This window comes from Stigmatopora nigra, chromosome 15 (assembly GCF_051989575.1).
Source record: "Stigmatopora nigra isolate UIUO_SnigA chromosome 15, RoL_Snig_1.1, whole genome shotgun sequence".
NCBI classification, from domain to species: Eukaryota; Metazoa; Chordata; class Actinopteri; order Syngnathiformes; family Syngnathidae; genus Stigmatopora; species Stigmatopora nigra.
Window position 1 is genome coordinate 4,364,242 of NC_135522.1, and position 13,642 is coordinate 4,377,883.

Below are 13,642 nucleotides of genomic sequence, written 5' to 3' on the forward strand. Positions count from 1 at the left end.
ACTACCTTTTTACAGATGAAGAAAGGGAAGAAAAAAAATCAAGAGGAAGCACCAGGGCCAATTAAGACGACCGCTGTGACGCTTCATCAACTTTGTCGACTTTCTCGGAAAAAAATATAATCACCAAAATGGAATATTCAACACAAAAACTCCATAAACAAGCTCAAGGGGAATTTAAACCATCACATTTTAGTGCCAATGGCGACAATAGCCTTCCATTCCTAGTTTAAAAGTCTATTCACACCAATGGTAATGAATATAAAACTGTCTTAGGACACTAACTGTAAAATGTCACCATATTTTTCCAACATGAATATGTATGTGCTGCATCAGCAGATTTTTTTGGGTACATAATAGGTAGTAGAGTCTGAGTTAGATGGGGTGTATCAATGCAGTATGTGTGGAGAGTGTTATTTGGAAGATGAGTGTCATGGCAATGGGGCGCGCCATCTTGGTCGCCTGACTCTTCCAAAAGAAGCTAAAGGCTCTTATTTGAATGTGAAGTGAGCGCAGGCTGAATAATATATGACATAGATTTGGTGAAAGCAGATCTTTGGCGCTCGTAGATGAAAGCGCGGCATCTGCATAAGCGAGCCAGCGAGCGATCAATACGTCTCCCGGCTCAAATGGCCGGCCCTGATAAGGCTATTGAGTTTGCTTTTAATTAAAAAGCGCACGAGCGTGCACACCGTCAAATAGCGGGAGCCCACTGACGACCGAGAGGACCGCGCCACGGTAACGTTTTTTTTTTCTTTCTTGCGGCGCCATGGCAGAAAACGCCTGGCATCAATCAGCCTCGCGCCACATTTACTTTCTTGTTGGGAGGCTTCTAGATTTTTTTTTTTTTGCTTTGCGTATAAAACCTGTAATTACGCGTCGTTAATCAGCTATAAAACTATCAGAAGCACCCGAGCGAGTACATGAATATTTAATGGGCATCAATAAACAATGAGTTTGTTTTGCAAACTAACTTTCAACCTGACGTTTAGCCACCCTGCATTTGACAGCAGTGGGAAAAGTAAAGGGGCGGGGTTGGGGGGGGGGGTGGTTGCGCAAGAAAAGTCGTCCCCTGGGGTGTCATTGCCTGAGAACGCATTGAGGTGGCAGCGTCGAGACGGAAGATGAAAATATCTTTAGTTTTTGCAAGTGGATGACAGAAGACATAACTTAAAAAACCCTACTTTGAATCCTTAAATTTCAATATAAAACCCTGCTTTAAACTCTTGGTCAAAGCCAAGATTCAAAACTCTACCACTGGTTACAATTTGAGACCCTCACATCAATGTTTCCGCAATTACGCACTACTCTCGTCTTCTCTGCGCAGCAGCAATCATATGGCGCGCAGTAAATAAAATCCAAACTTTGCTTTTTTTACCCTTTTCCCCAAAATGACGCCATTTACGCTGCAGCAAATGGCAGTAGCTCTGTCCACTCTTATGTTTTTCGTGTTTTACAGCATTTTTACATGAAAAATTAGAGGAAACATTGACATACACCTGTTTAAGGGAGGTGTGATACTGTTGTGCTCATAGCGAGCAATGATGATGTCACACACTACTACTCAATGCGCTCAGGAAGGTTGTTTTTCTAACCAAACCAACCAAAAATTAGAGGGAACCTTGCCTACCACTCGAATTTCAAATCCTAACCCAAGTTTCCATCCTTCCTTTCAACTTCTATAGCTCAAGCTCAACAACTGGCAGTTTAAAAATGCTCAATATGATCAAAATTGAGTTTTTAAATCAGGATAAAATAAAGAAATGAGACGTCTTGGCAATGGGGAGGTTGGGTGCCCCTCTGGGCCCCCCTTCCATCCCATCCCACAGGTCAATCAGAGGCAGCGTTGTACTGGTAGAGCGAGTGGCGAGGGTTTGTTATTGGGGGCGCGGTGTTTGCTCTCATGCATGTTTCATTGGCAACCTGCCGCATGTTTGCCGGTGACCGGCGGGTCCGAGGGTCCGCTTGAAAGAGAAATATTCATTACAGGACCACTGAGGTCTGCTGTTAAATAATTCCCAGTGAAAAGGATATGGAATGTCACTCGCTTGTCATTTCATACTGAAATGGAGAAAAAGAAAGAAAGAGCAAAAAAAAAAGATTGGGCTACCTTTTACAAGTTGGTTTCTTTTCATTGCTTTTGGCACACCAAAAAAAATGCTTGATTCTATCATTACATTTACAAATACTACTACAAATTCCTCCTAATTGACTGAAACCTAGAACCAGAGGTTTAACAATGCTGGTTAACTGGAAACTCAAATGCTACTTGGAATTAAAAAGCCTAACTTGATTGACTTCAGCTGTTTCCAAAAGCTAAATAAGCAACTTGCCAACTATAAATATACCGTTATCCTTGTATCCGGAACTATATTTATGAATCAATTTACAATTCAATCCATTGGTCATTCAGTCAAACGTCCAGTCAATCTGGGAATCAGTCATTATGCCCATCACTCCTTTGCGCAGTCAATCATTCATTCATTTTCCACACTGTTTATCCTCACCAGTGTCTTAGTGGTGCTGAAGCCAATCCCAGCCGACTGGTTGAAAGGCAAATTACACCCCAATCTGGTGACTGGACCATTGTAGGATGCACACAAAAACAGACAACCATTCACACCCAAAAACACACTCCCACTGAATGGGAATCGAGCCCACGCTCCGGCAAATAACTACACTAAGGGTCGCAAAATCGTTCAAAGCCTGGTTTCATTGCCAACTCTTCCAACACAAACAGTTTAGCCTATGATGTTTCCACTAAGACAAGACTGCAATCAACTGTTTACACTTGTAAGACGCCAGATTGGTGGAAAGATGTCCTCTTGTTTGCTAGGGATGAAATCCTGCACCCCATGTGGTCCTTTGTGGTTGAGCTTGGAGACCATTGCACTGCACTATTAGCTGGTGTCAGTCAATCAGTCAATCATTTAAGTTTACTAGTCCATCAATAAATAAATCAATGAGACAAAAGTGTCTGTCTGTCAATCAATCAAGCCAACCATTCATTGACTAATCATTGAATCAATAAAGTAATCCATCATTTAGCAAGTTCACAAGTCTATGAATGTAATAAATCAATTAGTGAGTTAGTTGGACAATCGGTCATTTTGCTAGTCATTTAAAAGTCACCCAGTTGGTCAGTTTATCGATCATTGAATTGAGAATACCTTTGCGTTCTGATTTTCTCGATCCGTCAAGATACTCGACTACAGTTACGACGCGATGTGCGCGAGACAAGCAAGCGCTGAGGCCAGCTACCGCCTCGTCTTGCGTCAGCTCATCACCGCCAAAAAAAAGAAGACGATGGAGACCGAGGACATTTTCAGGCCAGCTTCAATTACAAACAAAACCAAAATCATATTTTCCCGCATCATGACAAAAAAAGACAACAACAACAACCAAAAAGCTGATTGTTTGTAGCTCTCAAAGGCTTATTTTTGGAAGCCACGCGTCAGGAATTTGGGGACAAACATATCCTCATGCTCCACTTCAGAAGAAAGACAAGAGGGAAAGAAAAAAGACTGACAGGCAGAAAGAAAGAAAGAAAAAGGGGGAAAAGAAGGAAACTGATGCTAATGCTAGGACGAGTATAAATACTGTATTACAAACCTCATAGAAACTGTATTTGAACCACTTACGTCCTCTTTTATGAACATAATTTAGAAAATAACCGAGATTTGCTACTCTAACCCTCAAACAAAATACAAAACCAGACTTGAATCCATAAAATTAACGTTTTGTTGTGCTCTAAACGCAACCCGCTGTTTATCAACCGTTTATTTCCACACAACACCAAGTTTTCTCAGTGCGGCATAACGTTTAGCAGCTTTCCCACGCGGGTTGTTCAAAGCTTACCCGGGTAAACATTTCACCTGAAACAATTAAAAATCAAAGCAAGAAAAAAAAAAAAAACATCAAAGATTTATGAGCGTGGCGTGTCCGTATTATGCAATCCATGCAGTTTGTTTTGGAAAAAGAAAAATATTGGAAAACGTCAAGTCTTAATTTTACGACTGCTTTTCATTACATTTGATTTCATCCGCGTTGCGCGATATGAAATATTAAACGGAAAAAAACAAGAAAAGACTGTGATGCAAAAATAGCAAATTGACGAAAATATAATGAAATGGAAACAGGAGTTGCTTGTAAGCGCTGCTTAGCCACAGTTGCTGTGGTAACAAGGGCCCACATCACGCCTGAGGGGAGTTGCCATTAATGCAACGGCTTCTCCATTTTCTTATAACACAGGCTAAGACAATCCAAATCCTCCTTTGAAACACCCAATTGGGTTTCAACATAGGAACCCTTTACCAGAACATTGTTCAAGGAACCCTAACTTGGAACTAAAAACAAATAAATCAAGGGTGTCAGGGTCGCTTTAACGTCAACTCCATGTAATGTGGGCAGGATCATTTTAAATATCATATTTACATTTTTTTTTAATAAATGGATTAAAAGAACTGGATTAAAAGACTTGATTATTCAGTTTTTACAGATCTAAAACAATGTTGCTGTTTTTTTTAGCTTTTTTGTATTTTTTTTAGATTTTACAAACTGATTTTTGAACTTAAAACACAAAATGATTTAAAAATTACAATTATTGATTTAAAAGGGGGGAAAATAATCAGGAAATTTAATCTCCATCAATACTCTTCATATTCATTTCATCCTAAAAGAGAAACTCATGATTTTACTTTCCCGGGCCACACAACATGATACGGCGGGCCAGATTTGGCCCCTGAACCACCACTTTGACACCTGTGAAATAAATCCAAAAACTCCAATACTAGTTTAAAAACCTAATCCTCCCTTCAAAGCCAAATCCGAAACCTTAATCTATTTCAAATCTGAAACCCAATCTATAACCACCCTTCCATTATCAAACCCTGAACCACAACTGAAACTCAAACACATACATTTCCATAGCCAAGCCTCAAACAATTTCTATGAAGGCCTACCAAATTCAATTGAACAAGCTGCCTATCCCCATCAATACCACTAAAACATCATCCCTCACTGCCATCCCTTTCAGTTCAAAACAAACGGCTGATAAATCTCCATCAAAATGTGTTGGAACTGCTCATCTAGAAGATTCCACAACTGCCATGCTCAATGAAAAGTCCTCCCTCCAGTTGGAGAAGATCTTCTTCTTTCCTTTTTTTCCCCCTCCTTCTCCTCAACGCAACATTTAACGCGGGTTCAAAGCACTCCACACCAGCGGCCGCCCCGGGCACCCCTGGCCGTAAAAATGCTGCTGTGCGCCACGCCGCACGAGTACCCGACTCTCCATTATCCGCTTCTCCGTTGTAGCGTCTGCACCGGTTGCTGTTCAATTATTCATGACGGCGAGGACACTCCATTCGGAGCCTCTTTTTCCTCTGCAGTAGCGATGATCTACACGGACACGCCAGCCTGCACTTCGGAAAATTACCCGCCCGGGTCTTTGGGGGCCCAAAGCCGAGGGTGGCGGCCCTGGGGTGAGTAACCCGGGATGTCTTAGAATGAGCATCCATCTCCATCAGCTGGCAATGGGGGACTTGTAAGCTAAAGCTAATGGCCCCGCGGAAGAACATCTGTCTGTTGAATAAATATTCTAATGAGGTCCAGGTGATGCTTTCCACCTGCAGAAGGTACTCATAAACTCATTTTTAATAGCATTAAACATTAAGGATTATGTCGATACAAGTAAAATTCATGTATTTTTGGATTTTGTACTTGTTTTAAGCTCATTGATTTTAATTTACTGCAAATTTTGTACTATCAAAAAGGTTTAAAATCTGATTTCCACATCTGAGAAGTTAAATAATATCTATAAAACAATTATTTTGTGATCTGAACCCTTGCAAATGCTCCATAGTTCCATTATCTTAGATATAACACTTTCTACCACAGCTGTATAACAGTTTTTAGTCTATAAAAAAACTTCAGTAAGTGAGAAACTGCAAATGGTAACATGTGAATTGCTGGCAAACAATGGACGACTTTTAACTTGTAACATCATCATAGGCTAAAAAAAATTCTCCTTAGAAACAAACATGACATCTCTAAGCCTTTTTGCTTCTGACCCAGATTAAGAGAGTTGTGCTCTGGTGGAAGCTTCAAAGTACAGCTAGTGGCTTATTGCTTGAGGCACACCACCAGAGTGGTTTCCAAAATATTGCTGGTAGAAAAACCTTACAGTGCAGAAAGCTACAAATGTTACCACGGGTGGAGGATCTTCTTGTTTGGATCCAAATGAAGAGTAGGGTGTATAGCCAATGGGTAATTATTGACCTCCACAAGCTAATATGAAAGCAACATCCTAAATTTAACCTTAATTGCCAAGATGCAAAACCTTAGAAAGAATAAATACACAGATTGGTAAAGATCCTTAATTTTTGCAACATTGCCAATAATGAAAAAATGGTTGCTTCCAGGCTAAATTAAACATTGTATATTTTAGTAGCGGCCTAAAACTACTCCCTATGTAGACCATATTATATTGATACAGCATCAAAACATAGTAATAACCAAAATTACACTATTACAAATCTTGCCAATGCAGTAAAAAGCAAATAATGTAACTTTAAAAAAGGTACAGAGAAAGTTTTCCGTTTAGGTAAAAGACTATCAATCAAATCCAAAAAGGAGGAGTATTGCGGCAAAAATACATTTTGCTTAAACTGTAGAAAAGTCTTGATAGTAAATTAGGGGAAAGTCTATTGGGAAAGTCCACCACTAAACTCTGAGACAAGAAATTTCATCACTTTAAATCTCCGTCTCCCAAAAAAATGCCGCCATCGCCCTCCCTTCGGGGTCACCGTAAACGACAAGTGCCGCAGTCAGGAATAATCTCACCTCAATTATACCACAAAACAACTATTTCAACCACTTGAGAACAAATTAACAATTTCCCAAAATGTGTATTCCACCCCTCATCACCACGTGACTTTTTCCTCAACTACAAAATAACCAACAATCAATAACTACCCGCCACCGACATGTCGGGCCGTCACACACGCAAACTGCATGCCGGGAAAGTTTTCACCATGAATGCTCGGCCACGTCACTCACCCAAAAGTACATCATGATGTCGGGGCAGGACGTTGGAACGCAGGCGAACCGAGGGCCAAACGAAAAAAGGACCGGTCGGTGCGGCCGGTGCGGCGCTTGGTTTTTGACTGGCGCTGATTCGCTGAGGGAGCGCTCCCTCTCCCCGGCTCGGGGGGGCTTGACTCCAGCTACCCCCCCCTCCTCCTCCTCCTCCTCCTCCTCCTCCCACTACCACCACCACTAGCACCTTCTTACTCTTCTCCCACTGTCTCTCTCACTGCTTCTTTACTTTTTAAGCCCCCCTCCTCACTGGCATCTTCTTCTTCTTCTGAGAAGAAGCCTTTTTTTTCTTTTGACACCCCACCACCGCTAGCTAACGCACCCCATGCCGCTACTACCCCCCCCCTGGGCCGTCTCTTATTGAGGCTCAACCGGAGCAGCCGCCTGACAGCTGCCTGTGAGCGCTCCTTCTCCTTCGCCGCCGCCGCCACCGCCGAGGGTGCCCGACGAGCCGGGAGACGGCGCTGTGAAATTTAACGTCCCGGCAAAGATTGAGAACGGTGTGTTTAAGGGACGGGTGGGTGAGGGGTACTCGACGGGGGGGAGGTATATGTTGATGTTGGAGGATTAAGTTGAAGGAAAGAAGACAGCGAGGAAAAAAAAGAACGCTGCAGGGCCCCACCCGGTCGCCACAATCAGAACCCGACAAAGTGTTTGGGTACGCCAGAATACCAGCGTCTTTTCCATCTGCCGAGGAATGCTTAGGAAGGGGTGGGGGGGGTGCTCCTCTTCCTCTCGGCTGTAACAATACGCCTGCCTCAGCGATTCTACAAACGTATCATCAATACACTACTGCGAAGGGGGGCGGGGGCGACGGAGCATTAACCCCGCGGCGAGCTCCGGTGCTTTCCGCGCCATCCTCCCCATCCCGCACTCGTTTTTTTTTTTTTTTTACCCTCGTCCTCCAATCAGAGGCCTCCTGCGGGATGAGCTCATTTTATCCCGGGAGGACGCCCCAACAACGTTTGGCTGCCTTGGGAAGGGAATGTGATGCCAGTGCCGCGCTAATTTCTGTGGTTGAAGCAAAGTGTTGGGAAAAGGAGGGGGATGGCTTGATTGGTTGTTTGGGGAGGGAAGACTAGTTTAGTAGGAGTTTTGAAAAATTAAAATCGCACCAAAAGATGACTAATTAAAATGTATTATTTAAAAAAATGGCATAATACACAAAAAAAGTTAAATCTCTTTATAAAGTGTTAACAAAGTACTTGGTTTTAAACAGTACTAATGTAATAATTACAATAATACAATAATAATGTAATGCAGTGTTTTCCAATATGTTTTAATTATCTTTGTAAATAGAATTATTTATTTTTAGTTAAAATGCAATTATATTAGTGCATTTAGAGTATCGAGATTAAGAGTAAAAATTATAAATACAAGAACTAATGCAAAAAAGGTAAAAAGTTACACTTAAAATATATTATTTAAAAAAAATGACATAATACACAAAATAAGTTAAAGCTCTTTTTTAAATGTTAACAAAGTACTTGGTTTTAAAAACGTAGTACAGTGTTTCCAATATGATTTCATTATCTTTGTTAAATAGAATTATTTATCTTTAGTTAAAAATGTATTACTTTTAGTTCAATTAGTGTAACAATATTAAGAATAAAAAATGTAAATACAAGAACTAATGCAAAAAAAATGGCTTTGGTAAAAAGGTACACAGCTTTTATTATTTTTGATTGGATTAGTTAACAATAAACACATTTTGCATTGTAATTTGGTAAGATTCATATATTATTTTGATCATTTTGATAAATCATTTGCACTTCACCCTACACCCGAAACTCCTGGGAACTCCTATACATCCCTTAAGCACTTAAGTGCGGCCACCGCTGTTTTTGCCCCTTTAAAACCTGAGCCATTCTGCTCCAAAATGACGTCTCCAAAAAGAAATCAATTCAACAGCAAGCCACAAGGTCTACATCGATGAGCTCAGCGGTTCCCATCAATGTGAAAATCAAAGCTAACATTCAAGATCCCGGGGTTTACCAGGATATGCAATGCCACAACAATCCCACAAAAGGAAACGGCAAGCGGGATGACATAACTCTCCTTCTTATAACGCGTCACAATGCGGCTTTCCCATTTCATCCGCACAAAAAACACACACACACACACACACATTCTGGTTCGAGTCCAGCTTGGATTTACATGAGCAATCAGCGAGTGGGAAGAGGCGTCGTGGCTTCGCCATCAATCTCTGATGGGAAATAAAAATGAAATGCACTTCTCGGGCACGCCAGATTAAGGTTGGCGCTTTTATCAAACACTGAAGTCTATTTCAAGTCGCACTCATAAATAAGTGAGGCCGCCAAAGGGTGGATTTTGAAGAGGGAGAAAAGAAAAGAGAGAAAAAAAAAACGAAAACACGACAAGATGTCGACACCGAGGACACTTGCTGCTGCGGTGGGATTAGGAAGGAGGAAAAAAAAAGGGGGGGGAAACGTCGTCTAATCCTGGAAGATCCGGGAATCTCCCATAAAAAAAAGGAATTCCGATTTCATGTTGGAAAGGGAGAGCATTTGGACTTGCTAGTTTGGTCTCGACTTCCCCCTGAGAGCTGTGCATCCATTATGAAGATAAAGCTTTCAAGCAGGAAGTGAACTCTTCCTGACTAAAATGTCTGACTATTCCGTAGGGGGACCCACGTCAGATCTTTCTTTTTTTTTTTTTTTTTTTACCCCCTTGGTTTTTACCACAATGGGGGTAGCTTCGTTTACTAGTCATCGTTTCGTATTTTTTTGCTGCTTTTCTGTTGTAATGATTTGATTTAGTGATTATTAATGATCGCATTGACTTTGATTTGCTTTCTACTTTGTGATTTTGCTTTTGTTGTTCTGCGGCCTTGTGACTGTACTGTCTAGGGGTCAGGGACCTTTTTGATGGAAAGGTCCATAAACAATTCATATTTTTTAAATGTTAATCCTTGAGAGCTATGCTCCGAATTTAAAAGTCAACATACATGAAAATGTGTGCCATTTTTTGGTCACTTTACCACTTTTAAAGTATAAAAAGTCTCTGAATTCTTTTGACAACATTGTTATGTTGTTGCTAATCAATGAGTATCAATGAGAAAATCTATGCAAAAAAGTGTAATGGAAAAAACATGTTTATAAAGGTGCTGGGGGTAGTATCAATGCCATAATACTATAATACTGCTCCTATTCCTGCGCTTTATCATCAGTAGTTTCCATAGTTTACCTCACAGGTTAGTGGAGAGCCATATGTACCCATCAAAAGAGTCGTATATGGCTCCCGAGCCATAGGTTTCCTACCCCTGGTCTAACTTATAATTATGACTTCTCTTGCTTCTGTCACAATGAAATTTCCCGACTGGCACTTTTGACTTTAAGCTTAGGAACTTTTTTGGGTACGGCTCTTACACTTTTATCACCTATATAGGTTTAGGAGACAAAAAAACACATTTCTGGTAGTATCCTCTGCAGATTAAAGTCATTCCTGATATTAGTAGTGTAAAGAGCAATGTCAAAGGTGGAACATTTTTGAAAAGTGCTTTTTGAAACATACTCCAATGGGAGTTTAGAACAAAATAGCCCCTAATTGCTGACAATATTTAGACTCTTTGTACAGGAACTATTCAGTACACTTATAGGTCATATTCGTGAAGTCATTAGCTAGATCTCAAAGTTCTAAAGAAGTTGCAAATGAATATTTTAAACATACATATCTACCATGTAGAAAAAAATCAAGGTCCTAAATTCAGTATTCCAAAAAGATCTTAATAGTGCAGACTCCTAATTTATGACAGTCCTACTCCAAATTGCTTCTAATCAATTATTCCAGAATACCAACATTACTAAACACAATGTTCACAGTAGTACACACAATGAAACCACTTCTATCTCAGAATTCAACTCGAGAAAAAACCCTGACACAGCTCCATTGGGACAAGCCATATTACCATTCAAGCTAGCAATCGTCAGCCTGGCTATAAACTATAAAGACCGTTAAATGTTAGCAAAAAAAAAAAAAAAAAATCCATCCAAGTGTCTTGCATGTAAACTACAGTAAAAATACAACATACTCTTTTTTTTTTTACACAACGGGCCCGCAAGACACGATTAAATGTCGTTAGTAAGCATATCACAAAGCTATATGCAGCAAATCGTCCATCTGCTGATTTTTTAGGGGGGATTTATGCATAAATGTTGCGTATGGCTACACCGCTAAATGTCGTGTGTGTGTTTCCTTCTTGCACGAACGCAGATGAGCAGTTAATAATGCAAGGTTTACATCTGGGCGATCTGAGGAGCCAGCACGTACCCCTCTCGGGTACCGACGCGGCGGGGTTGCACCGTAATTAGGGGGGGCCGGGCGGGAGCCGCGATATCGCCGCAGGGCCGCACTAACATGAGGACTCAGCCTGGTCGCGGCGGGGGCTTTTAAGGGGATCTGGCTTGTCTTGCGCTTTGCCGAGTAACTTCACAGTGCATCAAAGGTGAGTACTACCTTTTCTCGTGAGAGTTGGATGGGCAGGACTTGGATTTGTCTTTATTAAAAGAGAGTGTGTTCTGTTTTTTGGGGGTAAAAAGGCGGAGATAAGTACAAGGGGCTCAAAAAGTTGGGGTAATTGGTTAAAAATTTAGTAAAGTTTGGGTTTTAGGGATCAGTAAATGATCAAGTTTTAATGTCATAGACAGTGATGGGCATTTGATCTAATTTTGTCTTTATTTAAAGAGAGTATGTTGTGTTTTTTTGGGGTAAAAAGGCTGAGATAAGTACAAAAAGTTGGGGAAATTGGTTAAAAATTGAGTAAAGTTTGGGTTTTAGGGATCAGTAAATGATCAAGTTTTAATGTCATAGACAGTGATGGGCATTTGATCTAATTTTGTCTTTATTTAAAGAGAGTATGTTCTGTTTTTTGGGGTAAAAAGGCTGAGATAAGTACAAGGGGCTCAAAAAGTTGGGGTAATTGGTTAAAAATTGAGTAAAGTTTGGGTTTTAGGGATCAGTAAATGATTCAGTGTCATTGACACGAATGGACATCCAATCTAATTTGATGCGACCAGTCGATTGATGCCGTTTTTTTCTCATCCAGATGGATTGTCGATAGTATTTATGGGAATTATTGTCATTGGCAGTGAATGACCGTCTCGAGATGTTATTTTAGACAAGAGTTGGCTTAGGGGAGAGAGTTAGAGTTGAATTTGCATAATTTGAGAGTCAAAGTAAATGTTCATCATTTTCAAAGCATCAATGAGTAAAGAAGAGATGAAAATGGAAGTAAAATGTTTGTTTTTTTTGTTTTTGTTGGTTTATAAAAGGGGGTATAAAGTGCTGTCAAGTTACTGGGGAATCGCCAAGCTCTCATGTCATTGGCTATTTGATTTGAACTACATACTGCATGTTTCTAAAATGTATGACAATCATTCAACCATGAAATTTGACAAAATACACTACAAACACTACAAAACTACATGAACACTCCAAAAATATTCAATCACAACATGCCACCATTTTGGTAGTTGTTGCATTCTCCAACAATCCAATGCAAAAATTATTAATTTTTAAGCAAATTCCCTCAAAAAACACGACAAAAAAAACACTAGATTTCTTCTACCTGATACAAGTTCCAGGATCGACCAACTTTTAGGAATAAATAACCTTCTAATATACGTAAAACGTCCCGTTTCTGCCTACGTATACGCCTCGAAGATATCATCAGTCTCTGACATGAAGTTGTCATCAAACTAGAGCTTCCCGTCGGACATTTATGCAATCATGGGAATGATCTGTTTAACGTAACCCAATTAGCTGCGACCCCGGCGCACCAATCAGTGCTAATTCCCGCCTCGTAAACGTTCAAATCAATCGTAAACATTGAGGCAAACTAGTGAGAGAAAAGAGAGAGGAGGGAGCGCAATTAACAGCTCTGGAAGCCATCCTGATCCGGAACCTTCTCTGCCACCCGAGCGTTATATCTTCCACTTCTTAATTAGAACCTTGTCATCTTTTACAATGCTAAGCAACATTTAAATGCCAGCAATTATGGAATCCCACCTACCGTGAAAGCGTGACGTGAACTTCCAAAACACAAAGTAGTCTTTCGCCCCCCCAAAAAAAGAACCATTGCAAAAAGTAAGGGTGACTTACCAATCTCGTGAAGAGTGGCACTCCCAGATGCCACAGATGCTCGTTGAGCAGTCCGCTGTACACCACGTTCCCGAAAACGCCGATGCTTCCCGACTTGCACAACGCGTTACCTGGACACACAAAAAAAAAAAAAAACACAAAATTGTCAATGTCACTACATTGGCAAGTTCATATTTTGATACGATACAGCATTAAAAATATTATACAATGCAATATTACTGTATTTTCCCGACTATAATGCGCACCACATTAAAAGGCGAACTGTCAATGAATGACATTTATTTTTTTTCCTTATATAAAAGCACACTGAATTATAAGGCGCCCTCCCTGTCTATTTTGGAGAAAATTTAAGACTTTTAAGTGTGTCTTAGAGTCGTGAAAATACGGTAGTTCAGTTCAAGTACAGTAAAGGAATTGAAATATATCAAGC

General features: G+C 40.4%; 1 protein-coding gene across 2 annotated transcripts in view; it reads right to left on the minus strand.

Moving 5' to 3' along the window:
• Window positions 1-13,642, minus strand: part of rbfox3a (RNA binding fox-1 homolog 3a) — a 257,697-nt gene that overhangs the window by 84,600 nt on the left and 159,455 nt on the right. For both annotated transcript variants that reach the window (XM_077733851.1, XM_077733850.1), the window contains exon 5: window positions 13,213-13,322. In XM_077733851.1, coding sequence (XP_077589977.1) covers window positions 13,213-13,322 — 110 coding nt within the window. The remainder of the gene's footprint in view (window positions 1-13,212; window positions 13,323-13,642) is intronic.